General features: G+C 38.4%; 1 protein-coding gene across 7 annotated transcripts in view; it reads right to left on the minus strand.

Annotated features, from left to right (window-relative positions):
• Positions 1-9,862: 9,862 nt before the first annotated feature.
• The window catches only part of PTPN13 (protein tyrosine phosphatase non-receptor type 13), a 225,054-nt gene continuing 215,938 nt past the window's right edge, over positions 9,863-18,978 (minus strand). For 5 of the 7 annotated variants that reach the window (XM_082632173.1, XM_082632172.1, XM_082632169.1 and 2 more), the window contains 5 exons: positions 18,307-18,397; positions 15,475-15,812; positions 13,791-14,006; positions 12,914-12,976; positions 9,863-10,557 (listed from right to left, as the gene is read on the minus strand). In XM_082632173.1, coding sequence (XP_082488299.1) covers positions 10,462-10,557; positions 12,914-12,976; positions 13,791-14,006; positions 15,475-15,812; positions 18,307-18,397 — 804 coding nt within the window. In that variant the 3' untranslated portion in view covers positions 9,863-10,461. The remainder of the gene's footprint in view (positions 10,558-12,913; positions 12,977-13,790; positions 14,007-15,474; positions 15,813-18,306; positions 18,398-18,978) is intronic. The other 2 variants (XM_082632174.1, XM_082632170.1) reach the window with 1 other exon arrangement.

The following is an 18,978-nucleotide window of genomic DNA, read 5'->3' on the forward strand; positions in this document are numbered from 1 at the left end:
AGCTAAGAGAGGGGCTTCCCTGGTGGCGCAGTGGTTGGGAGTCCGCCTGCTGATGCAGGGGACACGGGTTCGTGCCCCGGTCTGGGAAGATCCCACATGCCGCGGAGCGGCTGGGCCCGTGAGCATGGCCGCTGAGCCTGCACATCCAGAGCCTGTGCTCCGCAACGGGAGACGCCACAACAGTGAGAGGCCCGCGTACTGCAAAAAAAAAAAAAAAAAAAAAAAAAAAAAGCTAAGAGAGTTCAGCACAACTAAATCAGCCGTACAAGAAATGTTAAAGACATGTCTCTAAGTGGAAAAGAAAGGGCCACAGTAGAAATATGAATATTACAAAAGGAAAAATCTCATCAGTAAAGGCAAATATACAGTAAAGGTAGTAGTAGATCAACTACTTATAAAGCTAGTAAGAAAGTTAAAAGACAAAAGTATTAAAATCATCTATATCCAAAATAATTAGTTAAGGGATACACAAAACAAAAAGATGTGAAATATGTTGTCAAACACATTAAATGGGGGGAGAGGGAGCAAATATGCAGGGCTGTTACAATGCATTTGAACTTGAGATCAACTTAAATTTTTATATATATATATATGTTTACATATGTATGTGTGTATGGAGCTTGTTATATTTAAACCTCATGGTAATGACAAAACAAAAAATCCAAAACAGATACACACACAAAAAAGATAAAGGAGTCCAAACATTAAAGATAATCATCAAATCCCAAGGGAAGAGAACAAAAGAAGAAAGGAACAAAAAAGAGCTTCAAAACAACCAGAAAACAATGAACAAAATGCCAGTAAGTATATACCTATTAATAATTACTTTAAATATAAATGGACTAAATGCTTCAATCAAAAGACATAAAGTGGCTGAATGGATTTAAAAAGAAAAAAGACATATATATATGCTGCCTACAAGAGACCAACTTCAGATCTAAAGACACACATAGACTGAAAGCGAGGGGACTGAAAAAGGTATTGCATGCAAATAGAAAACAAAAGAAAGTTGGGGTATCAATACTTATATCAGACAAGATAGACTTTATTTTAATTTTTAAATTTTTTTATTTTTTAACATCTTTATTGGAGTATAATTGCTTTACAATGGTGTGTTAGTTTCTGCTTTATAACAAAGTGAATCAGTTATACATATACATATGTTCCCATATCTCTTCCCTCTTGCATCTCCCTCCCTCCCACCCTCCCTATCCCACCCCTCTAGGTGGTCACAAAACACCGAGCTGATCTCCCTGTGCTATGCGGCTGCTTCCCACTAGCTATCTATTTTACGTTTGGTAGTGTATATATGTCCATGCCACTCTCTCACTTCGTCCCAGCTTACCCTTCCCCCTCCTCATATCCTCAAGTCCATTCTCTAGTAGGTCTGTATCTTTATTCCCGTCCTGCCCCTAGGATCTTCATGACCTTTTTTTTTTTTCTCCTTAGATTCCATATATATGTGTTGGCATATGGTATTTCTTTTTCTCTTTCTGACTTACTTCACTCTGTATGAGAGACTCTAGGCCCATCCACCTCACTACAAATAATTCAATTTTGTTTCTTTTTATGGCTGAGTAATATTCCATTGTATATATGTGCCACATCTTCTTTATCCATTCATCTGTTGATGGACACTTAGGTGGCTTCCATGTCCTGGCTATTGTAAATAGAGCTGCAATGAACATTTTGGTACATGACTCTTTTTGAATTATGGTTTTCTCAGGGTATATGCCCAGTAGTGGGATTGCTGGGTCGTATGGTACTTCTATTTTTAGTTTTTTAAGGAACGTCCGTACTGTTTTCCATAGTGGCTGTATCAGTTTACATTCCCACCAACAGTGCAAGGGTGTTCCCTTTTCTCCACACCCTCTCCAGCATTTATTGTTTCTAGATTTTTTGATGATGGCCATTCTGACCGGTTTGAGATGATATCTCATTGTAGTTTTAATTTGCATTTCTCTAATGATTAATGATGTTGAGCATTCTTTCATATGTTTGTTGGCAATCTGTATATCTTCTTTGGAGAAATGTCTATTTAGGTCTTCTGCCCATTTTTGGATTGGGTTGTTTGTTTTTTTGATATTGAGTTGCATGAGCTGCTTGTAAATTTTGGAGATTAATCCTTTGTCAGTTGCTTCATTTGCAAACATTTTCTCCCATTCTGAGGGTTGTCTTTTGGTCTTGTTTATGGTTTCCTTTGCTGTGCAAAAGCTTTTAAGTTTCATTAGGTCCCATTTATTTTTGTCTTTATTTTCATTTCTCTAGGAGGTGGGTCAAAAAGGATCTTGCTGTGATTTATGTCATAGAGTGTTCTGCCTATGTTTTCCTCTAAGAGTTTGATAGTGTCTGGCCTTACATTTAGGTCTTTAATCCATCTTGAGTTTATTTTTGTGTATGGTGTTAGGGAGTGTTCTAATTTCATACTTTTACATGCACCTGTCCAGTTTTCCCAGCACCACTTATTTTTTTTTTTTTTTTTTTTTTTTTTTGCGGTACGCGGGCCTCTCACTGCTGTGGCCTCTCCCATTGTGGAGCACAGGCTCCGGACGCGCAGGCTCAGCGGCCATGGCTCACGGGCCCAGCCGCTCCGCGGCATGCGGGATCTTCCCGGACCTGGGCACGAACCCACGTCCCCTGCATCGGCAGGCAGATTCTCAACCACTGCGCCACCAGGGAAGCCCCAGCACCACTTATTGAAGAGGCTGTCTTTTCTCCACTGTGTATTCTTGCCCTCTTTATCAAAGATAAGGTGACCATATGTGCGTGGGTTTATCTCTGGGCTTTCTATCCTGTTTCATTGATCTATATTTCTGTTTTTGTGCCAGTACCATACTGTCTTGATTACTGTAGCTTTGTAGTATAGTCTGACATCAGGGAGCCTGATTCCTCCAGCTCCATTTTTCCTTCTCAAGATTGCTTTGGATATTCGGGGTCTTTTGTGTTTCCATATAAACTGTGAAATTTTTTTGTTCTAGTTCTGTGAAAAATGCCAGTGGTAGTTTGATAGGGATTGCATTAAATCTGTATATTGCTTTGGGTAGTAGAGTCATTTTCACAGTGTTGATTCTTCCAATCCAAGAACATGGTATATCTCTCCATCTATTTGTATCATCTTTAATTTCTTTCATCAGTGTCTTATAATTTTCTGCATACAGGTCTTTTGTCTCCTTAGGTAGGTTTATTCCTAGGCACTTTATTATTTTTCTTGCAATGGTAAATGAGAGTGTTTTCTTAATTTCACTTTCAGGTTTTTCATCATTAGTTTATAAGAATGCCAGAGATTTCTGTGCATTAATTTTGTATCCTGCTACTTTACCAAATTCATTGATTAGCTCTAGTAGTTTTCTGGTAGCATCTTTAGGATTCTCTATGTATAGCATCATGTCATCTGCAAACTGACAGCTTTACTTCTTTTCCGATTTGGATTCCTTTTATTTCTTTTTCTTCTCTGATTGCTGTAGCTAAAACTTCCAAAACTATGTTGAATAAGAGTGGTGAGAAACAAAAGAAAGTTGGGGTACCAATACTTATATCAGACAAGATAGACTTTAAAACAAAGATTGTAACAAGAGACAAAGAGGACATTACATAATGATAAAGGGATCAATCCCACAGGAAGATATAACAATTGTAAGTATATATGCACCCAACATAGGAGCACCTAAATACTTATAGCAAATATTAACAAACATTAAGGGAGAAATTGACAGCTACACAATAATAGTAGGGGACTTTAACACCTTACTTACCTCAGTGGATAGATCATCCAGATGGAATATCAATAAGGAAACACTGGCTTTAAATGATGCATTAGACAAGATGGACTTAGTATGTATTTATATAGAACATTCCATCCAAAGGCAGAATACAGTCTTTTCAAGGGCACATACATGGAACATTCTCCAGGATAGATCAAATGCTAGGCCACAAAACAAGTCTCAGTAAATTTAAGAAAATTGAAATCATATCAAATATCTTTTTTGACCACACTGGTATGAGACTAGAAATTAACTACAAGAAAAAAAAAAAAAAACCTGCAAAGCCCACAAATATGGAGATTAAACAATGTGCTACTAAACAGCCAGTGGGTCACTGAAGAAATCAAAGAGGAAATGAAATAATACCTGGAGACAAGTGAAAATAACACAATGATCCAAAATCTTTTAGCAAAAGCAGTTGTAAGAGGGAAGTTTATGGTGATACAAGCCTACCCAGTAAACAAGTAAAATCTCAAACAACCTAACCTCATTTCTAAAGGAAAAATAAAAAATAAAAAAAGACCAACATAACCCAAAGTTAGTAGGAGGAAGGAAATAATAAAAATCAGAGCAGATATAAATGAAATAGAGACTTAAAAAGATAGAAAAGCTCAATGAAACTAAAAGCTGTTTCTGTGAAAGGATAAACAAAATTGATAAAACTTTAGCTAGATTCATCAAGAAAAAAAGAGGGCCCAAATCAGAAATGAAAAAGAAGTTACAGCCAACACCACAGAAATACAAAGCATCATAAGTGGGAATTCCTTGGCAGTCGAGTGGTTAGGACTCTGCGCTTCCACTGCAGGGGGCACGAGTTCAATCCCTGGTTGGGGAACTAAGATCCCACATGCCGTGCAGTGTGGCAAAAAAAAAAAAAAAAAAAAAAAAAGGATCATAAGAGATTACTAAGAATAATTACAGACCAATAAAATGGACAACCTAGAAGAAACTGACAAAGCCCTAGAAATGCACAATATCTCAAGACTGAATCAGGAAAAAACAGAAAATATGAACAGCCCAATTATCTAAATTATCTCAATTACTAATGAAATTGAATCAGTATTTAAAAAATCCCAACAAACAAAAGTCCAGAGCCAGACAGCTTCACAGGTGAGTTCTACTAAACATTTAAAGAAGAGTTAAGGGACTTCCCTGGTGGCACAGTAGTTAAGACTCCATGCTCCCAATGCAGGGGGCCTAGGTTTGATCCCTGGTCAGAGAACTAGATCCCACATGCATGCTGAAACTAAGAGTTTGCATGCCACAACTAAGGAGCCCACATGCCACAACTAAGCCCTGGTGCAACCAAATAAATAAATAAATATTTTAAAAAAAGAAGAGTTAACACCTATCCTTCTCAAACTTGTCCAAAAAATTACAGAGGAAGGAATACTTCTGAACTCATTCTACAAGGCCAGTGTCCCCTTGTATTAAAACCAGACAAAGATACGCCCCCTCCACACACACACAAACACAAACATTACAGGCCACTATTATGGATGACCATAAATGCAAAAATCCTCAACCAAATTCAACAGTACATTAAAGGATCATACACCATGATCAAGTGGGATTTATTCCAGAGATGCAAGGATGGTTCAATATCCGCAAATTAATCACTGTGATACACCACATTAACAAACTGAAGAACAAAAATCATATGATCATTTCAATAGATGCAGAAAAGGCTTTTGACAAAATTCAACATCCATTTATGATTAAAAACTCTCCAGAAAGTGGGTATAGAGGGAACATACCTCAACATAATAAAGACCATATATGACAAGCACATGGCTGCTATCATACTCAATGGTAAAAAGCTGAAAGTATTTTCTCTAAGATCAGGAACAAGACAAGGATGCCCACTGTTGCCACTTTCATTCAACATAGTATTGGAAGTCCTACTCATAAAAATCAGACAAGAAAAAGAAATAAAAGAAATCCAACTTGGATAGGAAGAAGTAAAACTGTCTCTGTTTGCCGATAACATGAAAATCCTAAAGACAACACCAGAAAACAACTGGTGTTTCTAGAACTAGAGCTCATCAATGAATTCAGTAAAGTTGCAGGATACAAAATTAATATATAGAAATCTGTTGTGTTTCTATACACCAACAACAAACTATCAGAAGGAGAAATTAAGAAAATAATTCCATTTATAATCACATCAAAAAAGAATAAAATACTTAGGTATAAATCTAAGGAGGTAAAAGACCTGTAACTCAGAAAACTGTAAGATACTGATGAAAGAAAGTGAAGATGACACAAACAAATGGAAAGATATACTGTACTCATGGATTGGAAAAATTAATATTGTTAGTGACTGTACTACCCAAAGGCAATCCTTATCAAAATACTAATGGAGTTTTTCACTGAACTAGAACAAATAATTCTAAAATTTGTATTAAACTCAAAAGAACCTGAATAGCCAAAACAATATCGAGAAAGAACAGAGGTGAAAGCATCACACACTTTGATTTCAAACTACTCTACAAAGCTACAGTAATAAAACAGTGTGGTACTGGCACAAAAACAGACATAGATCAATGGAACAGAATAGAGAGCTCAGAAACGATCCCACACTCATATGTGGCATTAATCTACAACAAATGAGGCAAGAATATACAATGGGAAAAAGACAGCCTCTTCAATAAATGGTGTTGGGAAAACTGGACAGCTAAATGCAAAAGAATCAAGCTAGACTATTTCTCATGCCATATACAAAAATAAACTCAAAATGGATTAAAGACTTAAATACAAGACCTGAAACCATAAAAATTCTAGAAGAAGACATAGGTGGTATGCTCTTTGACATGGGTCTTAGCAATAATATTTTGACTATGTCTCCTCAGGAAAGGAAAACAAAAGCAGAAGTAAACAAATGGGACTATATCTGACATTATCCAACTGTAGAATCAATCCCAGCAGCTGTCTACTTCTAAACTTGTTTTCTTAAAGAAAGAAACCTCTAATCTGTGTAAGTCTGTAGGGCTAGTTTTTGCTTACTTGCAGTCAACTGCAATTCCAAATTGATATATTAAAATTTAGATTGGCTTTAAAATATTATGCAGGTCAATGCAATATTTGTTACATTTATCTCCTCCATAACAAGGTACCTTGAATTATGTAAAATGGGAACACATTGTCCACCATCAAGACATCTGACTGAAGGATTGCTTTGGTGAGTTGTTAATTTCTAGGATGTATCACATTGCATTTAGATAACTAGACTTTTTTTTTTTTGGCTGCCTTGTATCTTTGTTGCTGTGCGCAGGCTTTCTCTAGTTGTGGCAAGCAGGGGCTACTCTTTGTTGTGGTGTGCGACTTTCTCATTGCAGTGGCTTCTCTTGTTGTGGAGCACAGGCTCTAGGCACGTGGGCTTCAGTAGTTGTAGCCTGTGGGCTCAGTATTTGCGGCACACAGGCCCGAGAGTGAGCGGGCTTTGGTAGTTGTGGCGTGTGGGCTCAGTAGTTGCGGTGCACAGGCTCTAGGGCACATGGGCTTTAGTAGTAGTTGTAGCGTGTGGGCTCAGTAGTTGTGGCTCACAGGCTCTAGAGTGCAGGCTCAGTAGTTGTGGCACATGGGCTTAGTTGTTCCACAGCACGTGGGATCTTCCCACTCCAGGGGCCAAACCTGTGTCCCCTGCATTGGCAGCCATATTCTTAACCACTGCACCACCAGGGAAGTCCCAAACAGACTTAAAACCAAGAGATCTAGCAGGCTGTTTGGAACCACAGATGTGAACACCTGACCTTTTCTCAATAGCCATTTCTCTTCTTTTTATCATAATACAGAAATATTTCTACTAATGACATATACCAAACTTGGGGACAAAATGATGTATCCAATCTTGCAGTGACTATATTAAGATATTCTTTTAAAATATACAACTTTAGTTCAGTTTTATAAATAGATTCCATCACGACTTGTGCTTCTCCTTCTATAGCAGAGAGTTGTCTGTCACTGGGAATCAGCTGCTCAGCCAACTCATTTCCCAGCTTCCTTGTGCTTAGGGCCACTGTTTGGCCAGTCCTTGCTGATAGAATGAATGGCAGTGATGTGCTTTGTTTCCAGGCCTGCCCAGCTCAAAAAATCCCCACAGGTGTCCCTACTCTTTCCCCCCTTTCTGGCTGGGGAAATGGAAATTATTCCCAGGATGACCTTGGAAGCTATGTGTTGATTACAGAAACTCCATCAACCTGGGTTCCTAACAGTCAGAGGGAGGAGAGCTGCCCTGCTGAGCTGTTCTCTTGCCCAGATCTCTTAGATAAACTTCTATTATGTATGAGCCATTATACGTTTGGGTGTATATTTTATAGTACTTAGCTATCTAATGTGCGTTAGGAGCCAAGTAGTATTTATTCATTCATTGGCTATTGGAGTGTCTCCATGTGCCACCCTGGCTCTGTGGCTTCGCCATGCTTTCTAACCAGCGTGGCCCTAGCAAATGGCTCACCCCATTCCATGGTAGTGGAGCCACGTCCCAGATGAGGGCAGTAACATTTTTACTGTAATTAAGTTTCCAGGGCTTCCCTGTTGGTGCAGTGGTTAAGAATCCGCCTGCCAATGCAGAGGGCACGGGTTCAAGCCCTGGTCCGGGAAGATCCCACATGCCACGGAGCGACTAAGCCCATGTGCCACAACTACTGAGCCTGCACTCTAGAGCCCGCAAGCCACAACTACTGAGGCTGAGTGCCACAACTACTGGAGCCCACGTGCCTAGAGCCTGTGCTCCACAACAATGAGAAGCCCGCGCATGCAACAAAGAAAGACCTAACATGGCCAAAAATAAATAAAATAAATAAATTTATTTTTAAAAAAAGTTTCCATTCAGGGTTTGTAAATCGAAACCCACATTTTCTTCCCACAGTTTCCATTTCCTAGCTACATTCTTTCCAGACAAAGGATCCTTCTCCAGCTTTCCCCCTCTATTTCTGTTGACTTCACATGGTAGCTAATCACCTCCAGCTGTACTGGCTCCTGGACCCTGCTGGCCTTGTTTCCTGTGCTTATGACAGGAAAACAAGGTCTCATGATTCCAACTCACTCAGTAGTTTCTAAAAATCTTTTAAAGCAATAGAAACATTTTTTCCAAATCTTTAGCTACAACTCAATCTGTAGAAACTGTGCTGATTGAAGTGGAAGTGATGGTGGTGATACTTCTCTTGCCAGATTCAGAGCCACTTCTGAGGTAGGAATCAAACTTGCTACCTGGTGAGGAGTCACACACATCCCTGTGGGGGTTTGTGCATTTCCTGACACTGTCTTCTGCCCTTAAATAGCGTCAGCTCTTCAGGAGTAGGTCCCAGAAAATCGTTGCACTCAGGTAAGATCAGTAATTCCAGTTAACTAGCTCAGAATTGGTCAATCTGATGAGAAGGAACCAAGCAGTTTCTGGGGTCTTGGGATGGCATCTCTCATGACTGAGTGGAGGAATGCTGTCACAATTAGGAGTTAGTGAAATACGTTCAGTACTGAGAATCAGAAGCAGGTTCTTTGAAGCTGATCTCTTCCTTTTGGGCAGAATCAAATATAAACCTCCCAGGTAGTGTGATATTGTTTTCTTTCATGAGATAGTCTGAGTTTTACAACAACTAAGCCTTGAAAATTCTGACTTATGTACCAGTCAGGCTCACAGGAAGGCAGCAGGAAGGGAGAATGAATTTCTTAGCCACTGTTAGTCAGTACTTGATCCTCACCATCAGAGCCTGGAGAAGATCTACCAGGGGTTCTGACAACACTCCCAGGGCCTGTGGCTGGCACAACCGGGACCCAGTAGGGATATGGAAGTTGGGGTCCAGAAGTTCCTGCCTTCCCAGAGGCCTGGAATGTTGTTAAAAAAATAGCACACTGGGCTTCCCTGGTGGCGCAGTGGTCGAGAGTACGCCTGCCGATGCAGGGGACACGGGTTCGTGCCCCGGTCCAGGAAGATCCCACATGCCGCAGAGCGGCTGGGCCCGTGAGCCATGGCCGCTGAGCCTGCGCGTCCGCAACAGGAGAGGCCACAACAGTGAGAGGCTCGCGTACCGCAAAAAAAAAAAAAAAAAATAGCACACTGAAAATGTTTAACTTGTCTGCACACACTTTTGGCTTGTTCATGTTTTAATGTGTATTTTTATTTACAAAGTGAGATGATGTATAACATGATGCAGTTACAAACATTTGATATGTCCATTTTCATGAAAAAGTATATAAATATATTACAGGAACTTCTAGATAGTAAACATTAGAAATTGATACAGTAAACATTTGCTACCTTTTTTTCTATGCCAATATTACTGTCATTTAAAGCTTAAACACTGGTTTCAAGTATCCCCTATAAAATAGCTCTAGTTTTTAAAAAATACTGGAAAATAATTTCACTATAAACAAGATTGGTGCCTTAAAAATAGACTCAGTGTGTCCTTGTAACAATGTCAACTATAGTCAAATGCTGCCTTAATCATCCCTAAGATCTGCATTATTCAGTTAGTGTTAAAAAAATCTTTGATAATTATCACAGGTTAAAGTAGCTGTAAAAATACAGCATTTACCATTATTTATTGTTATTAAGAATGCCCCTCTAAGGTAGAGGAGAATAAGCATAATGATGTTTTATGGACTTACTGCCCTGTGATCTTTATTTTAAATAGACAGCAGGAGCATCTGCTGGAAGTTAGGAGAGAAATGGACAGACATCCAGAAGGCTGTTCTTGTCATGTTATTTCAGAGGCTGGGCCTGCTCTTTCTCCTCTTCTTCAGCTTGAAGACGTGTCAGGACATAAAGGATGACTTGATAGCAGAAAATATACTGATCCTATAGCCCCCTCACCAAAAAAAAAAAAAAAAAAAAGAAAAGAGGAAAAAAAAAGAGAGGGAGAGAAGACTTTAGATGTATAATATGAATATATATATATATATATATATATATATATATATATATATATATAGCTTCACCGTTACTGGAAGTGATGCTTGAATAATTTTGAAAATATGAAAAATTGTGTCACAGGGTTGAATGTAAGAAGCAGGACATAGAATTGTGCACTGTCACAAAAATTATAAGAAACAGAAACCAGATTGACAAAATGTGGAGGGAAGAAGCCTTGGGGGTGGGTGGTGAGTGCTAACTGAAGTTGTCTCTGATGGGTGGACCACTTCTATTTTTTTGTGCTTTGGTGATTTTTATGATTTGCTTTTATAATGGAAAAATAAACTTCCTACAAAATTTCCTCTAGACTTATTGAACTCATCTTGATGTTTTGAAATGTCAAGAGATTAATACCCAAGAAACTACACAAAATAACTGTCTTTAAATATTTTGGAACAAAAGAATATTTTTGATTTCAAAAATCAATGTTTTTCTGAAAATTAACTTTTTCAGTGAAATTAACTCTCTATTAAGTTGATAGTGCAGGGATCTGAGTTTTCCTGTTACTTGGCAAGGAATTAATGAGCCTGAAAATAAATGGGAAAAATTCACAGTATACTAAGTGGAAAGTAACAGTAATAACTACAGTTGAATGTCATTTAAAACAGTTGTGTGCATGTGAGCACACACACTGTGCACTAAAGAATGTTCGGAATGTTGCCTAAAATGTTAACAACTCTGAAGAAGAGGAATACAAGTAACTCTTTTATTTCCTTTTGCCCATCTGAATTTTAATTTGCCCACATTTTCCACACATTTATCCTTGACTTTCTCTCACGCCACAAACAATCCATTAGCAAACACTTCACATAATGTCCTTTTCTCCCTACATCTACACTCACCACTCCAGTCTGGGCCACCACTGCTTGCAACCTAACCAACCTCCTGCTTCTAACCCTACACCCTCCTTCCTAATTCAATTTGATCTTGTTTTAACACAGCAGCCAGAGCGGTCCTTTAAAATGGGAGTCAGATCATGTCATTCTATACAGACAATCCTGCGATGGCCCCATCTCACTCAGAGGAAAGCCCTGGCCCCGTCACCTCCTCTCACACTTCCCCTCCTGCTGCCTCCACCTCAGACACACTGGCCATGATTATTCTCGAACACACAAGAACCACTCCCACCTTGGACCTCCTCGCAGGTGGTTCTGTCTGCCTGAAAGGCTCTTACCCCCAGACATCTGCGTGACCACCTGCTTCACGTCCTTCAAGTCTTTGCTCAAGGGTTATGTCCTCAGTGGTGCCACTCTATTTAAAATATCACCCCAACCTGCCATGACTCATCCTCTTTACCCTACTCTTTTTCTCTCTAAAGCACTTATCAATTTCAAAGATCCTATATCATTTACTCAGCTAATGGGTTTATTATCTGCCTTCCTCATCACCATCCACTAGAAGATCTTTGTTATTCCATCAGGGATCTTCATCTTATTCACTGATATGCTCCAAGCATCTAGAAGAGTGCCTGGCATATAGTAGGCACTTAATAAACATCTGTTAAACAAGTGAACTTCCTGGGTCTAAAGAACTGCTTATACAGATCAGTATGTTTTTGTTACCTAGAAAAATATGACTGTGAATCAGCTTAATATTTAGGAGACCTAATTTGAATTAAAAAGGTATAAGAAGGGAAAGTAGGCAAATTTAAATTTTAAAAATAGTAAACTTCTACATTCTTCAAGAGGTAGAGATAAATGAATTTATAGATATATGAAACTAGCTTCCACATCCCTCCCCCAATACAAACAAAAAGGATAATGGAACTATGCAGAGCAGACAGACTCTAAGTAATGCAGTCCCTGGGAAGGACCCAAGTCTGTAGGTCAGTGGGTGATTTAACCCATGTTTTGACTTTAGGTAAGAGAAATGAAAATGATCAAAACAGAGGATAAATGAACACTTTCCCAAGAGTGCCTTCTCCAAGCTAAACAACTCCATCCTCCCTTCCTGCCTTCTGGTCAATGCTGTTGAATCCATTCCCTCTCAGGAAATTTCTGTAGCAAGAAGATTACCTTTTATCCCTTTTTTAGGTTGGAAATGGGGAAGGAATGCCACTAATTACATGCTCTTTTGTACCACTCCAAATTTTTGCCCCCAATATACCATCCTATTCTCTGTAATCTATTCATTGTAGATATTGCATTTCCTCATTTTTTAAACTGAAAGGCAACATTTTAAAAAGATATCCTAGAAATATTTTCACAAAAATCTTCATTAGAAGGCACCAGCCAACACTCACCACTGTCTGAACCATTCCATGTCTTTGTAGTCTCATGCAGCGCACTAAATCAGAGATGTCAAACTGCCAAAGGAAACAGAATCTGTATGTTAAATAAAAAGGATAACTGAATTTGAACCCCAAAGATTCACTAAGGAGTGGCTTACATAGATTTCTGCACCCCGATCTCCTTCCCCTGCTAGCAGTCTTGAGAAACTGTTCTGGACAAAATTAAGTTGGTGAACTGACTTTGCCATCATTTGATAATTTTATTTGTTTTTTTTAAGAATTAGGAAGGTTATCCTATTTGAAAATCCCCAACAGAAATGCTCTTCACTCTGAAATTTGACTAATTTCTAATATCTCCATTAAAAAAAAAAAGGCAAAGTATTTTTCCTACATTTTCCTGCTCAGAATAAAATTCCTGACCTTTTTATTTTCCCAAGGGAGTAACGGACTATTTCATTTGTCCTACTTAAATTATCATGAGAGTGTGAAGAGCAAGACAGAACTGTTTTTAGCAAATTCTTCAAGAGGTAATGATTTTAATTACATATTATGTGTACTAAGATATTCTAGCATTCTAAGCATGATTTATCCTAATTTAGGTTTTAAGTAAGATTATACTCTTATTAGCTTTGTTTACTTAGTAATAATTTTAAAAATTGGGGGTAATTGTTTAGAGATAGACTATTTAGCATCAATTTGCATAACGAAGTATTTCCCACCTATAGGTAACAATAACAAAAAACCCAGTAAAATAAATATAAGTTTGAAGTATTATTTCTTCTTGATTATGGCCTATGCAGTTTTGAACGTTTACTAAAGTACAATTCTATGTAGTAAGAAAATTGTCATTCATACAAACTGATAAATAAAAAAAATTCCGAGTACTCACTTCAAGATCTTGACTGATTAATCCTAGAACCACATCTATGCATATCAGGGTCCCTGAACGTCCAATGCCGGCGCTGCAGTGTGTGGTGATTGGGCCCGATCTATGAATGTGTCTCATGTAAGAGATAAAAGTGAGCAAGTCGTCTGGCTGAGAAGGTGTACCATGGTCTGGCCAGGCAGTGAAATTCAGATGAGAAATATGTCGCACCTCTCCTGTCTGAAATTGTACAACAGAATAAGTAGATAAAGGCATACTATGTTGTTCACATATAATTAGTTCTTATTATTTTGTCCTTTTAAATTTTGACTTGGCCATTGGATTAGATACAAGGAAAAGTGAAAGACAGACTCCATCAAACAAGACACTGAGGGCCTTTATCAAGGAGGCTACTAGATCCACACTTTAAATATTGGTAAAAACGACTTTTTGGAAACCCTAAAAGCAAATTTATGTTTTGATATGAATAGCAACCTTTTTTTAATGATCCCATTTCAAATTCACCTTAGATAAATAAAAGCCACAGTCATTGCAGCGGCTTAAAAGCGCTACATGATGTGGCCCGGCTACCTCTCAGACCTAACTTCTTGCTCCTGGCCACTTTGCTCCAGCCATAGGGACCTCTTCGGTTCTTTAAAAACACTAGGCACAGTTCAGTCTCAGGGCCTTTGCACTTGCTCTTTCTGACTGAAATGCTTCCCTCCCCCCAGATATCCCTGTGATGATGTTTTTCTCACAGCACCATCAACACCAGTATCTTTTCATTAGAAAGTAAGGTCCATGAGGTCAGAGATTTCCTTTTGTTTGTGTTGTTAACTTCTGATTCCCTATATTCCATAACAGGGCCTAACTAAGCTCTATAAACATGTGTTGATTAAATAAACAAGTCATTTAAGGAATATTGAACAATTGTGCTAGCATAAGTAATGGGTAGGCTGGTGTAAGTGAGTGAATAAGGAAGTATAATCTTTAATTCTTTGTAAAACCACAAATCAAAAATCATGAAGGAGTTTCTCAGGCTATGTTTACATGCCACCAATAACACTGAGTCAGTAAGTTTTGTTTCTATGAACGTAAAATTATTCTGTTTCTTTAACAAAGTTAAAATGCCAATAGGAAACACATTACTCAAACTGAGTATTACTGGGTGGAGGAAGGAAATAAAGTGAGGAGGTGTGTAGGTGAGGAAACAGTAGCAGCTTTACTTAAGGTATACCCACTTATCTAATTCAAGCTAAATTTATTCAGTGCTTAGGTGGCTGCAATAGGAATTACCTGAATAACAAACATTTATGCTACAATTGTTCCTGTATTACCAAATACGTTGTCTTTATGGGGGAATATTTGCTACTTAGAGGGTTTTAAAAAACAGTTTCATTGAGTCTACTTAGAGGTTTGACCTGAAAAATATATTTCCAGCACATAGCTTCTGAGCCATTCTGTGCTGTCTATCACAAAGCAAAGGATGATGGTTGATCCTGTAAAAGTCCTGTATTATCATTTTCATTTAATACAGTACATACTGGAGGAAACTATTTGGCAGAATTCATGAAGAGGATCACATTTAAGCTTATATTAGATTAAGGATAGTAGATGGAATTAGTTCCACTGAAATGGGACCCAAGAAGTCACTGGCTTTTATTCAGAAACACATTGATGTAATCATGGAAAGATTTAATCCATGTACCTGAATGTCTTCTAGGGTCATTGCCCTTACTACAAAGCCCTTTAGCTGCTGCACTCTCACAAGAGCCAGTCGAAGCCTGTTGCTGACCATTGTTGTTTTGCCTAGGACATTAGGCCAATAGCGCTGGCATTTGATTTTTTCCCCTTCCACTTCTTGGGTCATCATGGCTATCACTGTGGATTTTTGTTCCCAAATCATCTGCCAGAAATCTCCAACGGTTGTAGGGAGAGGTCCTTGGCAGGCAATGTAGACGAATTCTTCTCTCCCCACTGGTATCTTAATGAAGCTGGCGTTGATATATCCACCTTCATCTCCAAGAGGCACTCTTGTAGCATCGTCTGTGAATTTCCAACCACAAAACAGAGCCATCTATATCATGCATTTTTAAACAAGAGCCCTATAGACAAGGTGAGTCAAAGATTATTAGAATTTCCTCATAACCATAGATGAAATCACAAAAACATTTTAATAAAGGCATATTTTCAAACTGCAGTACAGTCAAATCATTTTGTACATTTCCCTCATGTTATAAGTATATTTAAGATGTCAACTCAGTTTTGGAAAAAATTAGATATTGTTCACATAGATTTGGTTGGAAAAAAATCAAAATTAATAATGACTGCATTTAGAACTTCTTAATAACTAGGGAAACACAACTTTGCTGCTTCTCCATTGTTATTTTAATAATGATGACAATAGTAAATTTAATATAATGAAAAATTTGAAAATTATTTCATAAAACAAAAATTAGTATTACAGTAAAACTATTAAAGTACTTATTACAAATATAATTGGCACAATTAATTCTTGCTTATCTAATTATAGTCTTTTGAGTAAGCGGCCAAAATAATAAACTAACTCAATAAATAAAAAGGTAGCACACTTTATTCTCCAGGCATTGTAATTTCATATAGTCAAAATACACATTTTCAAACCAAGCTCCCCCAGTAAAAAGTGTATATAAACCATCTCATCCAAGAGAATTAATCTGTATGTACTTATACATTAGAAGTCATTTCAATCTCACATATAACTGGTTATTTCTGTGATTACCAAATTATGACATTTAGTAATAGATTTCAAAATCCTCCATCAATTGCCCTTCTATTATTTGACTTCTATCTCTTGATCCACGGAAACAAATCTACTCAGTAGTTTTGGATTTATGGCTTATCCCATTCTGCTTTGAGATACTAGTCTGCCATTTTTTTTGCCCGAAATAATTAGCATCTACTTTATGCCAAACCATAATCTATTCCATTTTAAAAATCCTGTCTAAGGGCTTCCCTGGTGGCGCAGTGATTAAGAGTCCACCTGCTGATGCAGGGGACACAGGTTCATGCCCCGGTCTGGGAAGATCCCACATGACGCGGAGTGGCTGGGCCCGTGAGCCATGGCCGCTGAGCCTGCGCGTCTGGAGCCTGAGCTCCACAACGGGAGAGGCCACAGCAGTGAGAGACCCGTGTACCGCAAAAAAAAAAAAAAAAAAAAAAAATTCCTAAGATTCAATTCTTTTCTTTTTTTCTTTTTCTCTGTACACGGGCCTCTCACTGTTGTGGCCTCTCCCGTTGCAGAGCACAGGCTCTGGACGCACAGGCTCAGCGGCCATGGCTCACGGGCCCAGCCGCTCCACAGCATGTGGGATCTTCCCGGACCGGGGCACAAACCCATGTACCCTAGCATCAGCAGGCGGACTCTCAACCACTGTGCCACCAGGGAAGCCCTAAGATTCAATTCTTAAGGGAAGTTTTCTACAATGAATTTTGTGTCTTCCACCTTGATTGAAAAAATTCAATTGTATTATTATTTATTGCATGATTTGTCACTATTGGTTGTTATTTATCTTTGAATTTATGACTTCCTGGCAAAGATAAGGTCAGTATGTCATATCATGAAATCCAACATGATTATACATGTAAATGTGGCTTGTGATTATTATAAGAAGTTGCTAGTGTTAATATTTTAGCTATATACATATATTCATATATATATTTTTAAAAAAACACGTCGATTGGTGAAATGGGTGAAATATGGGTAAAAAGAATTGCTATTTTTTTCTTCCTGTTATCTTAAACAATTCAAAGAACAATGCAACTTGGTAGTCCCATGGTGGCCACACACACGTATACAGCTGTTATGTACCACAGACATTTTTCTAAACTTAAAATAGTAGAATAAATAGATTTGATTGTGACACATGAACTAAGAAACTGCTTATCTAGAAGCCAATTCCTATTTTTAAAAAGACTTTAAAAATTCATCAATGTCTGAAGAAATGTTTAAGATGCCTCTAATCAATTTTCAGAATACACAGATAATTTAATTAATTAATTAATTAATTAATTTATGGCTGCGTTGGGTCTTTGTTGCTGTGCACGGGCTTTCTCTAGTTGCAGTGAGTGGGGGCTACTCTTCATTGTGGTGCGCGGGCTTCTCACTGCAGTGGCTTCTCCTGTTGCAGAGTTCTGGCTCTAGGTGCACGGGCTCAGTAGTTGTGGCTCGCGGGCTCTAGAGCGCAGGCTCAGTAGTTGTGGCACACGGGCTTAGTTGCTCCGCAGCATGTGGGATCTTCCTGGACCAGGGCTTGAATCTGTGTCCCCTGCACTGGCAGGCAGATTCTTAACCACTGCACCACCAGGGAAGCCCCAAAGATAATTTTAAAAAATTCAGGTTATATATATAAATTTATCTGTTACTGATGTAAATCTCTGAATGTGTGTGTCTGCGTGTGTGCACACTTATGTGAGAGATAAGGTAAACTAGCACATAAGTTTTAAATCAGTTTAAATTATATTAAAATTACATTTGATTTGAAGCCTAATTGGAACTTACAGGGAAGTATATTTTTATATCGGTTCTTCCTTCTGTTTTCCTTAGTCTGTCCAATTAGACACTGATCCAAAGGTTTTAATTCTTGAAGATTCTGTAAAGCAAAAGTGGAAATAAAATTAAATTTGTTGAGATAAACAGTAATTCAGTAATGATTGCAAATGCTTTTTTAAAAAATAAATTTATTTATTTTATTTATTTTTATTTTTGGCTGCCTTGGGTTTTCGTTGCTGCCTGTGGGCTTTCTCTAGTTGCAGTGAGCGGGGGCTACTCTTCGTTGTGGTGTGCAGGCTTCTCATTGCGGTGGCTTTTCTTGTTGCGGAGCATGGGCTCTAGGCACGTGGGCTTCAGTAGTTGTGGCTGGCGGGCTCTAGAGCACAGGCTCAGTAGTTGTGGCACACAGGTTTAGTTGTCCCGTGGCGTGTGGGATCTCCCGGACCAGGGCTCGAACCCGTGTCCCCTGCATTGGCAGGTGGATTCTTAACCACTGAGCCACCAGGGAAGCCCCTGCAAATGCTTTAAATGTGCAGGGTGCAAAACTGACTATTGATCAGGGCAAATTTGACCGTTAAGAAACAAATATGTCCTGTCAAGACAAATAAGCCTGCAATCCCAATACTAATTCAATATACCAGTTGTTGAAATATATTGTTGCAAATATCTTTAACATGTTGC

Source organism: Mesoplodon mirus (genome assembly GCF_964341445.2).
Source record: "Mesoplodon mirus genome assembly, chromosome: 2".
Classification (NCBI taxonomy): domain Eukaryota; kingdom Metazoa; phylum Chordata; class Mammalia; order Artiodactyla; family Ziphiidae; genus Mesoplodon; species Mesoplodon mirus.